This window comes from Camelina sativa, chromosome 15, assembly GCF_000633955.1.
Source record: "Camelina sativa cultivar DH55 chromosome 15, Cs, whole genome shotgun sequence".
Lineage (NCBI taxonomy): Eukaryota > Viridiplantae > Streptophyta > Magnoliopsida > Brassicales > Brassicaceae > Camelina > Camelina sativa.
Genome location: NC_025699.1, coordinates 3,665,455 through 3,687,774, shown reverse-complemented (window position 1 = coordinate 3,687,774; position 22,320 = coordinate 3,665,455). Strand labels below are relative to the sequence as shown.

General features: G+C 36.6%; 7 protein-coding genes across 9 annotated transcripts in view; 5 read left to right on the top strand and 2 right to left on the bottom strand.

Moving 5' to 3' along the window:
- LOC104745088 (beta-glucosidase 23) lies at window positions 1,858-5,071 on the top strand. Of its 2 annotated transcripts, none has more exons than XM_010466264.2 (13): window positions 1,858-2,069; window positions 2,163-2,232; window positions 2,324-2,379; window positions 2,508-2,583; window positions 2,692-2,769; window positions 3,145-3,232; window positions 3,325-3,580; window positions 3,679-3,794; window positions 3,897-4,114; window positions 4,215-4,249; window positions 4,346-4,448; window positions 4,551-4,659; window positions 4,743-5,071. In XM_010466264.2, exons 1-13 carry the CDS (start codon window positions 1,908-1,910, stop codon window positions 4,948-4,950), a joined length of 1,575 nt encoding a protein of 524 aa, XP_010464566.1. In that variant the 5' UTR covers window positions 1,858-1,907; the 3' UTR covers window positions 4,951-5,071. The 2 variants fall into 2 exon arrangements, with proteins under 2 accessions (XP_010464566.1, XP_010464565.1); XM_010466263.2 differs by lacking the exon at window positions 3,145-3,232 and adding an exon at window positions 2,890-2,977.
- On the bottom strand, window positions 5,220-6,732 carry LOC104745087. Its single transcript, XM_010466262.2, has 3 exons — window positions 6,616-6,732; window positions 6,086-6,236; window positions 5,220-5,990 (listed from the first exon to the last, which is right to left on the bottom strand). The coding sequence occupies exons 1-3, from the start codon at window positions 6,646-6,648 to the stop codon at window positions 5,437-5,439; spliced, it is 738 nt and encodes a 245-aa protein (XP_010464564.1). The 5' UTR covers window positions 6,649-6,732; the 3' UTR covers window positions 5,220-5,436.
- Window positions 7,484-10,365, top strand: LOC104745086 (probable serine/threonine-protein kinase At5g41260). Its single transcript, XM_010466260.2, has 9 exons — window positions 7,484-7,622; window positions 7,740-7,960; window positions 8,294-8,429; window positions 8,538-8,671; window positions 8,749-8,940; window positions 9,130-9,351; window positions 9,435-9,581; window positions 9,664-9,777; window positions 9,865-10,365. Exons 1-9 carry the CDS (start codon window positions 7,547-7,549, stop codon window positions 10,093-10,095), a joined length of 1,473 nt encoding a protein of 490 aa, XP_010464562.1. The 5' UTR covers window positions 7,484-7,546; the 3' UTR covers window positions 10,096-10,365.
- Window positions 10,382-12,506, bottom strand: LOC104745085 (myb-related protein B-like). The gene is made up of 2 exons (XM_010466259.2): window positions 12,056-12,506; window positions 10,382-11,454 (listed from the first exon to the last, which is right to left on the bottom strand). Exons 1-2 carry the CDS (start codon window positions 12,393-12,395, stop codon window positions 10,616-10,618), a joined length of 1,179 nt encoding a protein of 392 aa, XP_010464561.1. The 5' UTR covers window positions 12,396-12,506; the 3' UTR covers window positions 10,382-10,615.
- On the top strand, window positions 14,892-18,332 carry LOC104745084 (laccase-7-like). Its single transcript, XM_010466258.2, has 6 exons — window positions 14,892-15,076; window positions 15,383-15,534; window positions 15,967-16,211; window positions 16,604-16,732; window positions 16,893-17,846; window positions 17,937-18,332. Exons 1-6 carry the CDS (start codon window positions 14,984-14,986, stop codon window positions 18,065-18,067), a joined length of 1,704 nt encoding a protein of 567 aa, XP_010464560.1. The 5' UTR covers window positions 14,892-14,983; the 3' UTR covers window positions 18,068-18,332.
- On the top strand, window positions 18,774-20,325 carry LOC104745082 (transcription termination/antitermination protein NusG). The gene is made up of 4 exons (XM_010466257.1): window positions 18,774-19,231; window positions 19,441-19,619; window positions 19,699-20,047; window positions 20,144-20,325. Exons 1-4 carry the CDS (start codon window positions 18,845-18,847, stop codon window positions 20,225-20,227), a joined length of 999 nt encoding a protein of 332 aa, XP_010464559.1. The 5' UTR covers window positions 18,774-18,844; the 3' UTR covers window positions 20,228-20,325.
- The window catches only part of LOC104745081 (60S acidic ribosomal protein P0-3-like), a 3,018-nt gene continuing 1,333 nt past the window's right edge, over window positions 20,636-22,320 (top strand). Inside the window, exons 1-5 of one of the 2 annotated variants that reach the window (XM_019237229.1) lie at window positions 20,636-20,978; window positions 21,072-21,140; window positions 21,452-21,550; window positions 21,648-22,040; window positions 22,127-22,247. In XM_019237229.1, coding sequence (XP_019092774.1) covers window positions 20,724-20,978; window positions 21,072-21,140; window positions 21,452-21,550; window positions 21,648-22,040; window positions 22,127-22,247 — 937 coding nt within the window. In that variant the 5' untranslated portion in view covers window positions 20,636-20,723. Of the gene's footprint in view, window positions 20,979-21,071; window positions 21,141-21,451; window positions 21,551-21,647; window positions 22,041-22,126; window positions 22,313-22,320 lie in introns of those variants that run through there. The other variant, XM_010466255.2, reaches the window with a different exon arrangement.

The window sequence follows — 22,320 nt, the reverse complement described above, 5'->3', positions numbered from 1 at the left end:
ATAAAGAGTTTCTTTCCCTCTCACCAAAGTCGTCGTGGTGCCCAACGCCTTGACTTCAAAACTTAGAAATTCTTTAAAACTTTCAAAATAAATGGAACGTTTTAGATAGTCATGTATAAATTGTATAAGGTATACCGTATAACATTACAAAAAACAACTCTTTGTAGGCACGTGTTTTGTGCCTTCCATATTAATTCTTGGGTCTTCATCTAAATGATAATGAAAGGATAGAAATACAACAACAATGAACTAGTAACAGGACAAACAATTACAAAATTAACAATGTTTAATGAGATCGGATGTTCTATTTTCCTCCTATAGCATTGCTGGTTGTAATATATTGATTTTGAGAATACGTTGAATAATAATATGGATATGTATAGTGTCTTTCCTTTTCAATTTCAAAGGTTTTATTATTTTAAAATAGTGTGACTTTTTTAGTGTAATAAGAAAAAATGATCATACCTTGTATCTTTACTTGTGTAGAAAACTATATAGAAAGGGTCGTTGAGTCTCCGCCACCGTACTTTTCTCTCTTCAATGGTCAAAAATGGATGGTATGGATGCACATATGTATATATACCAAGTATCAACTTCAGATAAGCATCAACTCTCCAACAAAATTAGGGTCAAAAAGTAGAGAAATTTCAATTCGCCATTTACTATGTTATATCAATAACTTTAATGCAAAAAAACCCGAATTGTACTGATAGCCTGATAGTTAAGCAAATCACTCATATATAGTTTTTAATAAACCAATAGGGTTGCACGATTGGGACTAGCTAACTCATATTATCCTTTCCTAATAGATGACAAAAAATAAACTTAATTACTAATCAAATTTGTATTTGCTTCTCAAATCCTAATGATGACGGATTTTCATTTGTCCTTTTGAAACTCCGTTTATTCTTCTTTTTTTTTTTTTCCAAAAAAATATATTTAAAATTTATCTCCGTCATCATCCTTCGTTCATATTTGTCTACCAAACTATAATAGATTCAAATTATTTGTTAAGTATATATTATAAATTACTTACGAATATAAAATCTCATAAAAATATGTTTTTAGTATACTTAATTAACACATGGAGCGATTTGTAATAATCATATTACACCACATGCATGGATGGAAAGGTCGATATTGCAGTTTAATGCTGTTTTTTTGTTATATAATTTGGAAAATTTTAGATTGAAGCCGAAACATGTTTCATTTATTAAAAATGTTGCTCGTTAAACACGAGATATATTATTATATGTTTCAAAACTGAAAACAAAACGGTCTTTTACAAAATAAAAGAGGGAAAAGAAAAAAAACACTGTTTATTATTGGCCTTATTCTGTGCAGGTGCAACCATACTCACTGTGAGCTAATATTAAATGGTCTTTGGCCAATACTTTTTATCATATAGTTATGAACTTATAATGTATGGAAGCTTCATTTTTTTGGAGATACACAAACACAACGGCCTGATCGAAAGTCACATTATATTATTTTAATATGTACTCGTTGGACACGCGGAATATTTTATGTTGTAAATTTTGAGAAAAAAATTTTATTGAAAAAATACAAACGATGTAGATCATGCAATAAATCATCCTAATGAAATAACATGTACAGTATGATAGTTTAGTCAAATAAGTATATAAAAGCATTATAATATATAGGCTATAACGTCAGTAACCATGTACGTAGCAATCAATATGATCCAAAAACACGATCTTGATCTATAAAATAAAATATTAAAATGATAAACGATGCCTGGTTGGCATATTAAAAAAAACATAAAATGAGAGATCAATAAGTGAATGAAAATCACTATATAAAGAAAGCCTTTGAGATGTTAAAGAACCATCAAAACTTCTAATTCTGTTGAAGAGGGAGCCAACAGAAACAAGAAAAAAACAAAAATGGCTTTGCAAAAGTTTCCTCTCTTGGGGCTGCTTTTGCTCGTAGTTATCGTTGGTTCTCCTGCAAATGCCGGTGATCCTGTTTGTCCCCCGTCTACCAAACTAAGCCGAGGAAGTTTCCCTGAAGGGTTTCTTTTTGGCACTGCTACTGCGGCTTATCAGGTACTATTTATATACCAGATTAGCCTATATGTGTTTATATATATCTCATTTGCTAAACCCATCAGCCATCTTTTTTTGGTTATATGTCATTAGGTTGAAGGTGCAGTTAACGAAACTTGTCGTGGACCTGCCTTATGGGATATCTACTGTAAGAGATATCCAGGTGAGTGCCTCTACATTTACTTTTCTTACCAACTCTTAATTACTCTTAACTAAACTTATAGAATATTGATTTAACTAAATTTCAATTGCAGCAAGATGTAATGGCGATAACGGAGATGTGGCAGTTGATTTCTTCCATCGTTATAAGGTATATATATATATATATAAACAAATAAAACATTATTTATAACGTATTTTTATTCTAGTGATTAGTCCATTTTAATTAATACTACTAAATGTTGAAAATTTGTCTCCTTTGTAAACAAATGTTTGTAGGAAGATATTCAGCTCATGAAGGGTCTAAACACAGACGCCTTCAGAATGTCTATCGCATGGTCCAGAATATTTCCTCGTGAGTTTATGTGCTAATGATCGATTGATATACACATATGTTTATATCTATCTATCGAATTTGAAATATATATTCACGAAACAAAATAATTTTTTTTTTTTTAATCAGATGGAAGAAAGGAGAAGGGAGTGAGCAAATCTGGTGTGCAATTCTACCACGACCTCATCGACGAGCTCATCAAAAATGGTTATATATGTTTTTAAGCTTATATGTACATATAAATTAATTAACAAAAACTCTATATACATACTACGTACCCTTGTTTTCTCTTAAAAAATTCTTTCTAATTTTATATTTTCATTGTAGATATTATCCCGTTCGTGACTGTATTCCACTGGGACACTCCACAAGATCTAGAAGACGAATATGGCGGCTTTTTAAGCCAAAACATTGTGTACGTTTTCGTAAGACGCAGTTAAAGCTTATACGAGAGACACTCTCCACGTGATTTTAATTAATATCCCTTTTTTTNTAAATAAATTAATCGACAAAAAAACTCTATATCTAAATAGGCTAATACCCTTATTTTTCTCTAATACAAATATTTATATTTGTGATTAGGTATTATTCCATTCGTGACTGTTTTCCACTGGGACACCCCACAAGATCTGGAAGACGAATATGGCGGCTTTTTAAGCCAAAACATTGTGTACGTTTTCGTAAGACGCAGTTAAAGCTTATACGAGAGACACTCTTCACGTGATTTTAATTAATATCCCTTTTTTTGTTGCAAAAATACAGGAAAGACTTCAGGGAATACGCAGACTTCGTTTTCCAAGAATACGGTGGAAAAGTGAAGCATTGGATCACATTCAACGAGCCATGGGTCTTTGCTCACGCCGGTTATGACGTAGGAAAGAAGGCACCAGGGCGTTGTTCTACTTACGTCAATCCTTTATGCCAAGATGGACGATCAGGTTTTGAGGCTTATCAAGTCAGTCACAACCTCCTACTCTCTCACGCAGAAGCCGTTGAAGCTCTACGAAGCTGTGAAAAGGTACACACATCAAATGCAAATCATTATTAATTACTTATATATCGTCATGATTCAGATCTGATAATAATTTTACATTTTTTTGTGTGTAATGTCTACAGTGTAAAGGGTCGAAGGTTGGAATCGCACATAGTCCGGCTTGGTTTGAGCCACATGACTTTGATGATGCACAAGACGGTGCGTCTATTGACCGTGCACTTGACTTTATGCTCGGATGGTAAGTAATCTCACTCTATATATATATATTGAAAGAAAATAAATGCTCGAATATAATTATTTCTATCTTATTAATTAAATGGAGTTTTTATTATTTTTCTAGGCATTTGGACACAACTACGTTCGGAGATTATCCACAGATTATGAAAGACATTGTTGGTCATAGATTGCCTAAATTTACCACTGAGCAGAAGAGAAAATTGAAAGATTCTACCGATTTCGTAGGACTCAACTACTATACGTCAGCATTTTCAAACCATCTGGAGAAGCCAGATTACACTAAACCAAGATGGTTGCAAGATTCTCTTGTTCAATGGGAATGTAAGTTTTCGTATACCAAAAAAGTCTCCGGAGTAGGTTTGAACGTATACAAGTACTTATAATTGTTACTAATTAAACATTATTATCTTTAATTTTCCAGCCAAGAATGCACAAAACTACAGCATTGGTAGCAAGGTATGCGTTTTGGTTAAGACTTCCCCACTTTGGCACTGTTTACTATACTGTCGTATATGAAATGACATCGTCACCATATTGTTTTTTTTATTTCAGCCTTTCACCGCTGCATTGAACGTTTACTCTAGAGGTTTTAGAAGCCTTTTGAAGTACATCAAAGATAAATACGCAAACCCGGAAATTATGATCATGGAGAATGGTAACTAGATATTCTATTTTTTACTGCTAACTATTTTTTTGGTGCTGATTATATTTTATGATAAATATTAAATATACAATGATCTTGATGTTGTTTTTCTAGGATATGGAGAAGAACTTGGGGCCACTGATTCGGTTCAAGTTGGTACTGCTGATCATAATAGAAAATATTATCTTCAGAGGCATCTTTTGAGTATGCAAGAGGCTATTTGGTAAGTCGTACTTCTTTTTTTAAATACTATATCATATACTAGCAATTGTATAATCTGATGAAACATTTGTGTAAACTGTGCAGCATTGACAAGGTGAGAGTCACTGGATACTTTGTATGGTCGTTGTTGGATAACTTCGAGTGGCAAGATGGTTACAAAAACAGATTCGGACTCTATTACATTGATTTCAACAATAACCTCACACGTCATGTGAAAGAATCGGGCAAATACTACAAAGACTTCCTCGCTAATGGTGTCCGTCCCTCCGCGATCAACAAGGATGAGCTTTGAGCTATATTTTGAGGATTTGGTTTCATAGTCTAATGTTTCTATCTTATGTTTTGATTGAGTATGTGATTGACCAAGATTCAAGAGGTCTTGATTAAAATAAAAGTGTCTCTTCTTCGCCTTATTTTATTTATCAATCTGTAGCTGATTTGACAAAACCAAAAGCCTTTGGTTTTATAATAAAATGATCCTTTTTAGAAGTTGCTATGTGAAGTTCAGAAGTTATACATACATTTACCTTCAAAACATAAGAAACAACTGCACATTGCAAGTATAATCTTAAAACAAACAAATACATTTGTAATATACAACATGAGTATTTTGTAACGAAGTACAAGTTAAAAACTCACTGATCCAACAAAGGGATCGATCGGATCAGTCCTTCATCACCCCTAAATAACCACCAAGATATCCCACCGCAATCTCCAAATACAGTAACACATTAAATAAAACGTTTTGAAAGTGTGTAACGTTGGTTTGTTATTCTGATCAAATATCAACAGGAGAAGCATGGTGAATGCATATAAACCATTGCCCATCAATCCTTTCAAACACATTCGACACAAACTGAGCTCCCCAACTACTACTCCCTTTTGTCTTCACAAACTCCATACACGTTACATAACCCATATCGCCTCGGACATGAGCCTCAACATCTTTCAGCTCGATCTGTAACGGAAACTCATAGTTCACCCACACAAATTCCCAGCTTTCCATCACATCATCATATCCTGTTATGCCTTTGGCTCCTGGATGGACACAGCACGGGTTTCCGGATTTTGACCACAGAGATTGCATTGCAGCTAAGTCCCCGTTTCTGAAAGATTGGTAGAACCTAGAATTAGCTGACAAAACAGAGGCTTTGTTGTCTTCTTGAAGCTCTTTTAGTTTGTCCCTTATTTTAGCTGCCTCCACGTAGTTTTCTTCCTGAATTGCAATCTCGAGATCTTGCTTCAACGTGTTCTCATCCACTGATACGCTTTCAACATCTGCAGTCTGGTTACTGTCCTCGCGTTTCACTTGACAAGGCCTAAGACGAGACCCTGCATCAAAATGTTAACATTAAACAAAACCAAGACTAAAGAAAGGAGTCTCATCTAAAACTAGACCTTCTACTAGATAAGATGCTCGAACTCACACGGTTCTTTGTTTTGCAGCTTGAGATGAGCCAACCCAAATGCATTGCTGCTGGCTAAAACCATGTTGCAATGAGTGGGATAAGATTTAGGCAAGTGAAGCATCTTCGTCGAACCACCAAACAGAGAAGTGACATCTACTGTGCTTGAAACCTATCAAGGAGCAAAAAGATTCAAGCCCAGATAAGCACAACAATAAATTCATCAAAATTGCTCAAAGTGGCAACAAAAAAATTCGGAACTTGAAGCACTTTCTAATCGTAAATAAGGTAAATATTGACTTCATCGATCCAAATTTCTTCTAGGGTTAAATCTTAGTACAATACCTAATCGGCTAATTCGTAAGAATCTTCACACCAGAAAAGATTAAAACTTTGCCCATGAACAATAAACCATCCAATCTCAATGGGTTCATATTGTTGATCGACTAAACCTCAAGATTACATATGACAACCATAGATTGAAGCTTCAGAACTTGAGTAAAAAAAGAAATCGGAAGTAATGTCTTCCAAGGAAAGAAATTTTAGCTTACTTTGCATAAGAATCCAGATCCATGAAGCGCCATCGTTAACAAGGAATCGCAAATTTCAAAGAGCTTTCCCGGAAAATTTTGGCGATCAACAAAGAAAAAAAGATAGCTCAGCCTGAAACTCAAAGAGACTGTTCAGTCTCCAAGATAAAACTATTGGGCCTAACATTAAGGCCCAGAGTTCATAATAAATAGTCCATTAAGGCGTAAGCTAATTTTGTATTTAGGGCTATAAAATATTATATGCTTTTTTTTGGTGTGTTTAATAAGATATGAATTTAATTAGTCACCTAAACGAGCGTCCCATTACACCACAGTGGAGAGTTTCTAGAGTGTTTTTTTTGCCAGTAATGATCCAAATTTACGAAAACGATTTGACTACGATTGATTACTTAAATGTTTTTTTAAATTATGGATGAACTATAATTAAAAAAATAATATAAGTGTGATTTGACACTCAATCTCGAAAAGCTGTGGTATAAATTGGTAAATCCAAATTTATTAAAATGAGAAATTTTATGTTTAAATTTAAAACTCAATAAACGAATTGTATTTTTAAGATGATCCACTGGAACATTAAATTTTAAAAAAACTTTAATGTTCAATGCTCACAATTTTAAAACGAGGAATTTAAATGGAACAAGCAAACAAAATTATAATTTAGATTACAACATCATGTTGACAATTTTTCGTATTATAAATAATATCAACGTTGATTTTTTCAAAAAAATATAAATATACTATACATTATTCATCAAGTATTTAATTATGATATAGTATAAATATTCGATACCAAAAAAGAAAGATTTGTTTCTTTAAAAAAAATATATATATATATATATAATTTAATTTAATGGCCGGAGGCGGGAGTTTAGTTTTAATAAACCAAAGCACTTGGAGAAATTATTCTCGCCGACCTTCTCCATCGCCGGCGATGGGCTGCATTTGCTTTAAACCTTGGCGTCGATCGCCTTCTCCGTCGATTACTTCCACCGTTATCGACGAACTAGGTAAAAGTAAAACAAATTCCGACGAATTCTCCCAGACACTCCTCTCTATTCGCGTTAAATCCTGAAGAAGACGATGAATCGAGGAATTATTAACCTAATTAATAATTTCGTCTGCAGATAACAAAGGAGAAGAGGAGGGAAGTACTTGTCCCAGTTTCAGGGAATTTAGTTTGGAGCTGTTGAGAGTCGCTACTGACGGATTCGCCGCCGGCAACATCGTGTCGGAGCATAACGAGAGGGTTCCTAACATCGTCTACAAAGGGAGACTCACCGACGGTAGATTGATCGCCGTCAAACGGTTTCAGAGGCTTTCGTGGCCTGATTCTTTCGAATTCATCGTTCGTCTTTTACCCCTTTTCATTACTTACTCATTATGGTTGGAATCAAATTTAGACTTTTTTAGTCTGATTGTAATTTCTAGATTCTTCTTTCTTTGGTTTTGCTTACCTTAGATCCCCAAATTTTTCCGATTGTTCATCGTCTTTGACTTTTGATTGGTTATTATTATTATTTCCGAGGTACTTCTCTTGAATGTGACAGTGTTCTCATTTTGGTATGTTTCAGAGTCAAATTTCATTTATTTTTGAGTTAGTTAAGATACAAATTAGGTTCTGAGCTTGATCTGTTATTGCAGAGGAAATTTTGTTGAATGTGGCATTTTGTTTATTCAGGAGGAAGCACAAGCTGTGGGGAGGTGTAGGAGTGAGCATATGGCTAATTTGATCGGTTGTTGTTCAGAAGGTCACGAGAGGCTTCTCGTTTCTGAGTACATGCCTAATGGAACACTTGCAAAGCATCTCTTCCACTGTGAGTTTGATTTCTTGATGAACTCTACTGTCTCTTGTCTCTTTTGGCCTTAAACTATATACTCTAGAGTTTCATTATTGTCTTGTTTGACTGTGAAATTGTTTTCAGGGGAGAAACGACCAATGAAATGGGAGATGAGGCTGAGAGTTGCGTTACATACTGCCATAGCGTTGGATTACTGTAATGATAGGGGAATAGATTTGTACCATGATCTTAACACCTACAGAATATTGTTCGATAAGGTTAAAAATTTTCTGCAGTTTGGTAACCATTAATGTAATAATTTATTATCATCAGTTTCTTACAAATTTTTTGACAGGTTGGGAATCCCAGGCTGTCTTGCTTCGGTCTAATGAAGTGTAGCCGAGAGGGGAAGAGTTATAGCACTAACTTGGCATTTGCTCCTCCTGAATATTTGCGTCTAGGTACTGTGATACCGGAGAGTGTCACATTTAGCTTTGGGACCTTGTTACTGGATCTTATGAGCGGCAAACATATTCCACCGAACCATGTAACTTTCTTCTCACAAAGCAAAATATCTGTTGGTCCTCAAGGTGTCAAAATGTCAATCTTTATAGATGAGCTGGCTCTTGTTACTTGTACTGTAATTATTTTTGTATCCAGAGGCATGATCTGTATAATATATAAATGTTTCCTGAGAGTTTCGTTAGTTTTAACTTATCTGGCAATGTCATTCCAGGCACTTGATCTGTTCCGTGGCAAAAACTATCTGGTGCTAATGGATTCAGCTCTGGATGGTCAATTCTCTGATGAGGATAGAACAGAACTAATACATCTAGCTTCCCGCTGTTTACGGCCTCAACCAGACGAGAGGCCAAGCATAAAATTTCTCATGTCAGCTCTTTCAAGGCTTGAGAAACGAGCTGACTCTTGGCCCGACGTCAAAGGAGAAAACATCCCTGTAAGTCATCACTTCACTAAATCTTCCAAGTTTTCAGGTTATGCAGACTTTTCTTATGTAATCATGGGACTTAATAATGACAGAGTCCATCATACACTAAACCTGAAACAAAGCAGCAAGTGCGCTTGAGTCCTTTTGGAGAAGTATGCTGGAGAATGGATCTAAGTGGCATACACGAATTACTCGAGAAAGTCGGATATGGAGAGGACGATGTGATGGTCACAAACGAGGTATATAATATATTTGTTTGTGATGAACATAAAATCTCTTGATACATCTCAATATCTCATTATGAGTTCAAAAATATTGCAGTTCTCATTTCAAATGTGGACGGGTCAAATGCAAGAGAATATGGATTACAAGAAGCACGGGGATGCTGCATTTCGTGCTAAAGATTTTGAAACCGCAATCGAATTCTACACAGAGGTATCAGTTTGAATCATCAAGAACCTATCTTCTTTTACCAGCAAAGATACATTATTTATAACGATATGAATATCTTCTTATGAACAGTTCATGAGTGGAGCACCAGTGGTATCACCAACAGTATTAGCAAGACGGTGTTTATGTTACCTAATGAACGATATGTTCCGCGAGGCTTTAAGTGACGCGATGCAAGCTCAGGTCACATCACCAGAGTTTTCAATCGCTCTCTACTTACAAGCGACTTGTCTCTTAAAACTTGGGATGGAGGCTGAAGCTAAAGAAGCTCTTAGACATGGCTCTTCTTTCGAAGCTTTTTAGAGTTAACAGCAACAACAAACAAAAAAAAAGCCAGATTTGTACAGCTTCTTTCTCTGCATACGTATATTAGAAATGTGAATACACACATAGCACATATACATGTTTGCTTCTTTGACTTTGTTTGAGAGAACCTTGGTGTACCATCCGATTTTTTGTGTGCTAAAACCGGATTTTCTTGCCGTTTTCCCTGGATTACATTCACATTAATTGGCAGTGTTATGATATACAGATCATCATTGTGGGCTTGTTGTGAAGGCATGTTACAAAGTGAGAAAACCATATCATCTTATGGAAAACGCAGTAGACACTGTGGCCTCTGCTCAATTTCAGAACTATAGAAACTATCTCTACTAAATTACATCACAACTTAGATTACAAGTAAAACTCAAGCTCTCCGAGATCAAGAGATAAAAAAAAAAAAATCAAATACAAAAAATAAAGTAAAGAAATCTCAGAAAAAAAGAAAAGAAGAAAAATCTCAGAGACTGGTTTTGTTTTGCTTTTTTGTTTTGTTTTTCTTTTATGTGGACAAGACATTGGTTATGTTCTGCCCCTGTTCAGATACAAGATAATGATCTCGATGTCCCCTTGAGCCTTGAGACCTTAACCGGCCAGCTGCTTCTTCCATCGCCTTCACGCTGCTACTCTCTAAACCGCTTCTCAGCCATGCAAGGCTGCTTATATCCGTTGCTATAGCAGCTAGTTCGTAACTCGGAATTGTTGGTGGGTCTAAGTAATCCACAAAGTCTGGACCCAACAATGAGTCTTGCTGAACGGGATTGTTGCTGCAACAACCACTTCCACATGTCGGAGGCACAAATTGTTCGCTGTAAGCTCCTTCAAGCACTCTTAGCATTGCTGTGTCTTGTTTAGATGATTGGAATTGATTTTTGTCTTGTATATGTGGAGAGGATGATCCTTCCATATGATTGTACGCACTATTAAAAGAACTGAGCCGAGCTACAGGGCGGAAAAGCGTTGGAGGATCATTACCGTCTTGCCTAGAAATGCCTTCTCCGTTTGTCTCCTCTACGCATTGTTCTTGAGGCATTTCCATAGAGGTAGCCTCTTTGACTTCCGGAGATACATTTGGAGTAGTTACATGACCACCATCCCCTGAAGATAAAATTTCTTCTGGCGAAGCTATTGTTGCCGTTCTGTCAAATCCAGGATCCTCTTCGACAACTAAGCTTCCAGCTCCCATATTCTTTGCCTTTTCATCCATAAATCGACGTCGTAGAGTGGAGTTCCAATGGTTCTTGATAGCATTATCTGTTCTTCCAGGAAGGATTTTCGCAATTACAGCCCATTTGTTTCCATGGATGGCATGTGCTCTGATGATAGCCTGGTCTTCTACCGCTTCATAAACCAAACCAAACAAAAAGATACAACGAAGTAGCCTGATTTAGTGCTACTTAAGAAAATGATATAGAAACAGAGTTTAAATTTGATATCAAAAGAACACAAAACTTGAGAACAATTAACTAACTAGTAATGCCAAATACAAGCAAAAATTCTACAGCTAAGCAGAGTAACCATCCCCAAACACCGTGTTTTTGATCAGCTACAACATCAAAATGGTATCCAACCTAACTCTGTTGTTCGTTATGGATTCAAGGAGAAGTTCACAAACCATAAAAACCCAAATTGACAGACCCTGAAGAAGCATAGAATCTAAAGATCATTTTTTTTTAGATGTCTCAGCCAAAATCACAAATTCAATTCCATTTCACAACCATACAAGCAAATCACAGAGCTGATCCAATAGTCTCTCTCAAAATAAAAACAGAACAAACATAAAAGAACCAAAAACAAAAACCATAGATTCCTCAACTCACCACAGACCAATCAAAAGTTCGAAACGAGAATAAAAAGATCACAGGAACAATCCGATCGAGAAAAAAAAATCAAATCCCCAAAAATTCAAATCAAAAACTGGGAAAATGGATTTGAATTATACCAGTAAAGGAGTTGCGCTTCACAGATGGATCGAGCTGATTACACCAACGAAGACGACAAGACTTGCCTGAACGACCAGGAATACTCCGAGCCATCAAACTCCAATTCCTCGGTCCAAACTTCTCAACGAGCTCACTCAACACAACATCCTCCTCCGGTGACCACGGCCCTTTTACTCGATCTTTCCCTTTCCCTCCTCTCCCACTCGTCCTTTCCTCAACGAACCCCGCCGCATCTTCTTCACCATCGCCGTCACCATCGCCATCGTCATCTCCTCTGCCAATTGCCACCGATTCTTGCACCTCCCTTAATCCCGATCGTCTCACAATCTCTCCCTCCATACGGGCTTCCCCCTTCGTCTCTCTCACCCACTCACCGGACTTAACTGTAAAAGCGTTCTCGTTGGGGTCGGTCGCGTGAGCACACGCGAGAGATTCGTAGGTCTTTGTGTTTCGGTGGGATCATTTTTATTCCCTTTAATTACAGTTTTACCCTTGTAATTGACATTTACATTATTATCCTCACTCGTAATCTTCTTTCTAAAAATTTGGTCAAGCTTTTGTGAGGGAGGTTTAGGTAAATTCATTAAAACGGAAGATCTTTGGGAGGTTGATGACTTTCTCTGGCTTATGGCGGGAATTTTCATTAGCTGGGGTGACTAAGTACTTTTTTATTGGGCCTATTTTAAAGCCTATTCTTCTGTAAAATTAGGCCTCTTCTTGTGGCCCATTCAATGGATGATGAAGATGAAAAGTAAACTTCTTTCTTTGATTTTTATAAAAATTTGGAAGTCTTTTTAAGTTATAAAAACAAATGCTAAATATGAAGTACGCAGACCTCATTATTTTGAAAATAATTTTAAAGTCAACTCACAAACCAATAAACATTCGGTTTGGCCAACTAAAATTTTGAAATTTCATGAAAATGTATTCAAGATCATCAAGGAGTTGATCGTGTCTACGAAAAGGCTTTGAAATGCTGTTTTTAATTTGAAAAGTCAATGGTAATCCATTCGCCTATGATATGAGAAGGCGAAAGCTAATAAAGAAAATGCATATGCATGCCAATGCTTGAACATACAAGAAACAGTCGGATTATATTATTACACGATCGAGAGCGACCTTTGCCTGACAACAAATCTTTAGATCTGACTATTTATATAATTAAAACAGGGTTTTAGATTATGGCGAGAACGGCCGTTTACTATGTACTAATGTACATTAGTTTTATGAACCTAAAATTTAATTGATGGAAATCTAAACTTTATCTTTACAATAAACAAACACATACTATATTAACGACCTCGGAAAATAATGATTAAGTGGAACAAACTAGGTCAAAGATAAAACACCTCGGAAAACAATGATTAACTGGAACAACTAGGTCAAAGATAAAACAGTTGTAATTGCATTGCATCCAAGAGAGTACGTAGGTAATATAGGTATATTATAATGATGATTGTTGACTCGAAAAAATCATACGGATATGAAATACAACTAGATCTATCTACACAAAATACAACACGTTTCTCGAAGGTATTGTAAAGTTGACTAAGAAGAGGCTTTCAAGTTTCAACTTGAACACATGGACCGCTTCTATGCACGTATCAAAATTCTTCATGTCATAAGAAAATATGTATATTACTAAACCAATTAATATCATAGTGGGAGCCTTTTTATAATGAATTTGGTCAGTAGTTGAATACTACCCAATTTGTCATATAATTTGAGACAAAAATCAATTGGCCTGTGTCTGGAGTGCGTCGCATGTTTATTTCTGCATTTATATAAAGCCTAAAGCAAAATTATGGGTTCGTTGATTCCTTAATTATATCTAATTCAACTCACTTTTCAAATATACGATCTCATATAAACCTTGGATTCGTCGTCTTACTTACTCTAAATTTTAAATCCGAGTAACAGTAACAAATGGAAAAGAGTAGGACCATTTGGGTTTTTGGTTTCTACTTTATCAATGATTAAATAGTTGTAACTTTAATTCATTGGTGCAATTGTTTGAGACTTTTTTTTGCGTTTAATGCTCAATTTATTATAATTCTGTCGCTAAAATTGTGGTTGCTACTTTGATATCAAATTAGATAAGTAGTTGTCTATATTGAGTTAAGATGGTTTGTGTTGAGACGCAAAACATTTTGAATGACTTTTGTTATTTCTCAAGGAAAATTATAAACTAAACTAATAAAGAGATCAACTGTTAGAAATTTAGAGAACGATGTCTCTACTAACAGATTGAAAATTACCTATTGGCATCGCTTCGCTAGAAATAATATTTCAATATCTACAAAAACACATGCACACACGTAGATAAATACATACACGCCTAATTGATTATGCTATAACAGTGATCGATATACATCATCAAGCCATCAACTCAGATTTAATATTTATTAATTTGTTCTAAATTATACATTTTTTAAGAAACTTAAATTAGAATGGAGAATGAATATAATTAAACATTTTATTATTTAAATTATACATTAATTCTAGTTATTATATCAGTAATGTTTGTATAATTTGTATGTGTACAATATAAATCTTTGTTTTTTTTTGTGCACCATATAAATCGTATTTTTAATTCAATATTCTAAAGTGATTCTAAATATCTGCACACAAATACAAAAACAAAAAAAACGAACTGTTAAAATTGAAAACTATCAAAACTATGTGGCAGTAACATCGGTTAGAACTTACGTGGCTAGCTAAGGTTCTAAAGAAACCCATATTGAGAATCATGATGTATTATATTCAAACCATTATCTTAGACAGCCCTAGTTACCATCGTTCGTTAGTTAATTACCACTTCGCATTCTATAAATTATTAAGTAGAACCACAATTCTCTTTGCTTCACCATCTCCATAACACATCTCTCTTTGTCAGCTAGGTAGCTCTCATCTTTCTCTCTCTAGGGATGGATGGTGTTAGGGTTTCTCTTGCTTGTGCTCTACTTCTTTTCGCTGTCTCTTCAATAGCTTCGGCGGCCATTGTCGAACACACCTTCAACGTAACTATGCATTCTTGCCTCCTCTTCTTCTTCCGCTAAAAATGATTTTTATTGGCATGTTATAACCGTATGATATATATATTGGATACGCTTATAATTATTGTATCGGTTCAAAACTTGATACAAGATGATTCTTACTTATTTGAAAACCGTATTCATGCTTCTGCCAAATGTTGTGATTGTATTTGATTATAGGTGAATCTAGATTTAACGTGAAATATGAGTTTATTTAACTAGCTAACTAGCTAGTACGACCATTGACCAGTCATATCCCTAACGGCGTGAGAGATACTTGGATTTTGCCAGGTACAAAACTTAACGGTGTCTCGGCTGTGCAAACGGCAAGTGGTAACGGTCGTAAACGGAAGCCTGCCTGGACCAACAATACGCGTTAAGGAGGGTGATTCGCTCGTCATTCACGTCCTCAACAATTCACCTCACAACATCACAATTCATTGGTACTCAATTAATTAATTAATTACAGTAACCTCGTTTAAATTCATATATATTATAAAAGCTTGCTTAACTAATACATGATTACGTTTTCGTATTTTGGCATTACTAGACGTGAGCCTTTCACCGTCTCTGAGTTCTTTCCTTTCTCGCATAGAATACTCAACTTATTGTTTTCAAAATATAAAATAAATATATGTAAATATTTCATATTTGGAGTATAGTCACTTCGGTCCTTCTTTTCTCCTTCGAAATTAATTAGGGTTATGATCACTGTATAGTTATATTTTAACAAAACATACTAATATAAAAGATGAATGTTTTTTTTTTTTCGTTTTGATTTTTGTTAAAAGGTTTAACGATTTTTATTTTTATATTTGTGTTAAAAATTTCAACAAGTTTAATTATCTTAATATTTTGTGTACACGACGACGCAGGCACGGGATCTTTCATAGACTAACAGTTTGGGCAGATGGACCAAGTATGATAACGCAGTGCCCAATCCAGCCTGGCCAGAGATACGCTTACAGATTCAACATCACCGGCCAAGAAGGTACCTTGTGGTGGCACGCACACTCTTCTTTCCTACGCGCCACCGTATACGGTGCTCTCATCATCCGCCCTAAATCCGGCCACTCTTACCCGTTTCCCAAACCTCACAAAGAGGTTCCCATCTTATTTGGTATGCATATGTCTCTCAATCTTTAGTAAATGGTTATTAAAAAGAAAAACTGTTTATATAGTACTAATTTTATTACGCTAGATATATATTTACTTGAACAAAATTGATGGTTCGTTACAAGTTAAATGTGTCGTACTCCTCAGTTTATAATATTCTTTTCTTCTGTGTAGTGTTATTAAACTATATAAATAGTTAATCGAATGCACACGTTAGTAGTTCATCAGTTGGTTAATGACGCGACGGATATTGGTCCTTGTCCTTTAATTTTAAATTTTTTATAAACTTCAGTAGCTGCTATTGGCCAAATTAAAGTCTTCGATGTTAACATTGTTATAAAATCAGTACTATATAATACTATCTTAACTAACTTTTATATTAAAAAAAAAAAACAGGTGAATGGTGGAACACCGATGTAGTCGCGTTAGAGGAGACCGCAATCGCCACCGGAGTTCCTCCAAACAATTCCGACGCTTATACGATCAATGGCCTTCCCGGAAACCTATATCCATGCTCCAAAGACAGTGAGTCAAAAGATCATCAACAACTAAAAAAACCCAAAACAAAAACATTTATTACTTAGTAAAATGACCAAATTAAAACAACTAATTAAATAACCAAATTTCTAACCATACTGTTTGAATACATTTTCCTAATCAATCCTTTCGTTATGAATCAAAATAGGAATGTTTAGCCTAGACGTGGTGAAAGGAAAGAGATACTTACTTCGCATCATAAACGCGGCAATGAACATGCAAATGTTTTTCAAGATAGCCAATCACAGGCTGACAGTTGTCGGCGCTGACGCAGTCTACACCGCCCCTTACGTAACCGACGTCATCGCAATCGCACCGGGTCAAACCGTTGACGCACTCCTCTTCGCCGATCAGTCCATCGACACCTCCTATTACATGGCAGCTCATCCTTACGCCAGCGCACCCTCCGTCCCTTTCCCCAACACCACCACCAGAGGCGTCATCCACTACGCCGGCGCGTCGAAACCAAAGCGAACGAAGCGCGTGTTGATGCCGAAACTACCTTCCTTCTTCGACACGTTAACTGCTCACAGATTCTACTCTAGCCTCACTAGCTTAGTCGATGGACCTCACTACGTACCAGTACCTTGCCAGGTGGACGAAGAGATGCTCGTAACCATCGGGCTCGCGCTAGAAGCATGCGCAGATAACACCACGTGTCCAAAATTCTCAGCTTCCATGAGCAACCACTCTTTCGTGTTACCTAAAAAGCTATCGATCTTGGAAGCTGTGTTCCACGGCGTCGACGGGATCTTCACGCCTGATTTCCCAAACCAGCCTCCGGTTAAGTTCGATTACACTGACCCGAACGTAACTCAGACGAACCCGGGACTTTTGTTCGCTCAAAAGACAACGAGCGCCAAGGTTCTGAAATTCAATACGACGGTAGAGTTGGTATTGCAGAACCATGCGCTTATTGCAGCGGAGAGTCATCCCATGCATCTTCATGGATTCAATTTCCATGTTTTGGCTCAAGGGTTTGGTAATTATAACGCCAACCGTGACCGAAGCAAGTTCAATCTCGTTAACCCTCAGTTCCGTAACACTTTGGCTGTGCCTGTTGGTGGATGGGCCGTGACCCGTTTCACTGCTGATAATCCAGGTAAGAACTCTCGCAGTCCAATTCTTTCATTATACTATTTTACAATTAAATGCACGAAACCTAAACTATTGAATATACATATTGGTTTAGGTGCGTGGATTATGCATTGTCATATCGATGTTCACTTGCCGTTCGGACTAGGGATGATATTTGTGGTTGAGAACGGCCCGACCAAGGCCACCACCTTGCCACCGCCACCACTTGATCTTCCCAAATGTTAAGCAAGAATATTAAAAAAGGTTTATTAAAAACAATAAGAAGATTATTTAGAGGAAAAAAGGACAAAAATTTGCCTCAAACACTCAGTGAGACTTGTTTGATTTGCTCTCTCGTATTTATTTTGATGTAGTCGGTAAATAAAATTAAATTGTAGTTCCCTTCATATGTTTTTGTTACCAATTGTGTGTGTTGTCAGTGATTTATATGGTTTATTTTCTTGTAAATTTGTCATTTTTTACGTAAAATTAAATCATTACATGGTTGATAGTTTGATATACCTTAAAAAAAAAAAAAACGGGTACGCAGTAGTGTGATCTTGAGTTCAAATATTACAAAATATAAGCACAATGCTGAATGATATTATTATTAGCCCAATGATTCGTAGTATATTATTAGTAGGGTTTAGCTAAACACTAATTACAATTACAGCCTCACTATATACAACTAATACATAGATGCATCTCTTTCTCAACCAATAAGCACAAAATTAGTAGAGACTAAAGAATATACAAAACCAAAATTTTCCTTATGACCTTATCGTCCTGACGAAAGTTATCTTTGTTAATCAGTTCAGAATTTTAAAATAAACACAAAGTTAATTAATACTTTGATTAAAAAAAAAGTTAATTACTACTGTAGTCCGGCTAATTTTTTACTTTGGTTTTAGTTCAATACCGGTATTGGTGTTAAGTGTTAACCGGTTACCGGTAAAAAAAGAACTTTCAAAACATTATCCTAAAAAATTGAGAGCAGACAGAGTGAGAGAAAAAAAACAGAGAATGATGAAGTTGCAAGGGGGACTTCTCCAATGGAATCGTAGCAGTTTAATCCCATCGATTTACACGCCAGTCAACACAACCCAATTCTCTATCTCCGCCTGTGTCATTGAGGGGAACCACCAGCTTACGGCGAAGGAGAGACGGCAGCTCCGGAACGAGAGGCGGGAGAGCAAATCAGGGTATAGCTGGCGAGAAGAAGTTGAGGAAAAGTTGATTCAGAAACCAACGAAACGGTACGCGACGTGGACGGAGGAGCTCAATTTGGATACTTTGGCTGAGTCGGGTCCTCAATGGTGGGTGGTTAGGGTTTCTAGACTTCGTGGTCATGAGACTGCTCAAATCTTAGCTCGTGCTCTCGCTCGTCAGTTCCCTGAAATGGAATTCACGGTAATGGGATTTGGGTTTGGATCAAAATTGTATCTTAGATCACTGTTGAGAGAATCTAAACGTTGTTGATGAAAAAGTTAAAAGCTTGTTTTAAAAATCGAAACTTTATTGGATTTTTTTAGTTAGTGTGATATTGAGTTTGGATTTTGGGTTAGTGAGTTCTTGAGAATTTGTTTTGAAGCAAGTTGGTTTGGAATTACGTTGTCCAGGTGTATGCTCCATCTGTTCAGGTGAAGAGAAAGCTAAAGAACGGTTCTATATCCGTTAAACCGAAACCTGTGTTCCCTGGTTGCATTTTCATCAGATGTATATTGAACAAAGAGATACATGACTCTATAAGAGAAGTTGATGGAGTTGGAGGTTTCATTGGCTCTAAAGTTGGTAATACGTGAGTAGTATTCTCACTCTCACTCTCTGCGTCTGTAAAGGTCTGTGAATTGATCTGTATCTGCATTTTTTTTTTGTAGGAAGAGACAGATTAATAAACCTAGACCAGTAGACGACAGTGATTTGGAAGCCATTTTCAAACAAGCAAAAGAAGAACAAGAGAAAGCAGACAGTGAATTCGAGGCGGCAGAAAGAGCTGAAGAGGAAGCGAGTTTACTAGCCTCACAGAAACTTGCTGCATCTAATCCAGATGTTGTTGAGTCTGTAGCAGAATCTAAACCGAAACGAGCTCCGAGAAAAGCTACACTTGCTACTGAAACAAAGGGGAAGAAGAAGAAACTTGCAGCTGGTTCTACAGTTCGAGTTTTGTCAGGGACATTTGCAGAATTTGTTGGCAACTTAAAGAAACTGAACCGCAAAACTGCAAAGGTACAATTTTAGCTCCTTGTGTGTGCAACAAATGTGTTTTGTTTAGATGTCTGTCTAACTTAGTGACTCTCTCTTGTATGGTTGATGGTTTTGTAGGCAACGGTGGGATTTAGTTTGTTTGGAAAGGAGACACTAGTGGAAATTGACATCAATGAACTTGTTCCTGAGATTCAATCTTAGACTAGTTTGTAATTTTTGGTTTGAAATAATAAATGCATGATTACATGTTTTGATGTATCTGTTCTGTTAAATTTGCCATACAGAAAATATTCAGTCAAGCTAAGTCTGAAAGAAAAAGTAAACTGATGAAGGAGACCATAGAGATGAATGAATAACATCTATAGCAACTCTGATTAAACTCTAGTGAACTGTGTCCCGTTTTAACGTTTTAACATCACAATGCATGATGTTTCCAATGCTGGATTTGGGCCCTTTTTGGGAAAGGCCCAATATCATTGAAATTAACAGTAGCCGTCAGATCAGAATGAAGCAAACAGATACAAACCGTTAGATTAAGGTCACTTGAAAACCCTAAAGCTTCCCTTATCTCTTAGCAAGTTCGGCGACTATATAAAGGCTGATACCAAAACCCTAGCTTCTTTACGTCAAACTCCCTCTGTACACAGAGTTAAACTGAGTTTGTGTCTCTGAAATTTTTATCCTTTTTTGAGCGAAAATGGTGAAAGCAACCAAGGCGGAGAAGAAGATCGCGTACGACACCAAGTTGTGTCAGCTTATCGATGAGTACACCCAGATCTTGGTCGTTGCGGCCGACAACGTCGGATCAACTCAGCTCCAGAACATCAGAAAGGGTCTTCGTGGAGACTCTGTGGTGCTTATGGGAAAGAACACTATGATGAAGCGTTCCGTTAGGATTCACTCTGAGAACACCGGAAACACTTCAATCCTTAATCTGCTTCCTCTCCTTCAGGTTAGTTTCTTCAGCTTCACGAAATGTTTTGTTTTTGTGTGTGTTTGAAGAGTTTAGATTATAATATGCGTTTTGGATCTGTGTTTTGTTTAGGGAAACGTTGGTTTGATCTTTACCAAAGGTGACCTCAAGGAAGTGAGCGAGGAGGTTGCTAAGTACAAGGTTGGTTTCATTTCCCTGAATCTGCTTTGCTTTTGATCGTATCTAAATGCATAAAGGAAATTTTTTTAAACTTACATTTCTGCTTATATTGGTTAAGATTTCACATATAGATGTTCTGAATAGCTTGTATAGGTATTGGATTGTGTAAGATGTTGATACATTCTCAACTTGATTGGATTGTGTAATATGTTGATGTATTGTCAAAATGATTGGGTTGTATGAAATTTTGATGCTTTCTTCATATGATTGTATAGTATGTTGTTTTCTCTATATGCTTGGATTGAAATGTAACTCTTTCATATTATTTACAGGTTGGTGCGCCTGCTCGTGTGGGTTTGGTTGCCCCAATTGATGTTGTTGTCCAACCTGGCAACACTGGTCTCGACCCGTCCCAGACATCTTTCTTCCAGGTTTGCTTAATTATTCATTGTTATGTTTGACTGGATTCGTTTGAATACTGAGTCTGAAGTTATTAAAACATGAATGAATGTGTTTTGGAATGTTTAGGTGCTTAACATCCCAACCAAGATTAACAAGGGTACCGTTGAAATTATCACCCCTGTGGAGCTCATCAAGCAAGGTGACAAGGTCGGGTCTTCTGAGGCTGCTCTTCTAGCCAAGCTAGGCATCAGGCCGTTCTCATATGGTCTTGTTGTCCAGTCTGTTTATGACAATGGTTCAGTCTTCAGCCCAGAGGTTCTTGACCTTACTGAAGATCAACTTGTGGAGAAGTTTGCTTCTGGTATCTCCATGGTCACTTCCTTGGCTCTAGCTGTGTCTTACCCTACCCTTGCTGCTGCACCGCATATGTTCATCAATGCCTACAAGAATGCTTTGGCTATTGCTGTTGTCACTGAGTACACCTTCCCACAAGCTGAGAAGGTCAAGGAGTTCTTGAAGGTTAGTCATTAAATAGTAGTGCATCTTTTTTATCATGTTATATCTGATGTAAATGTTAATTTCTCGGGTGTAAATTTGGAATGCAGGATCCTAGCAAGTTCGCTGTTGCTGTAGCAGCTGTGTCTGCGGATGCAGGTGGTGGTGCAGCTCCTGCTGCTGCTAAGGTAGAGGAGAAGAAAGAGGAATCAGACGAAGAAGACTACGATGGTGGTTTTGGTTTGTTCGATGAAGAGTAGATTTTGTCTATCAAGGTTTTACCTTTTTGTCATGACTGATAAGT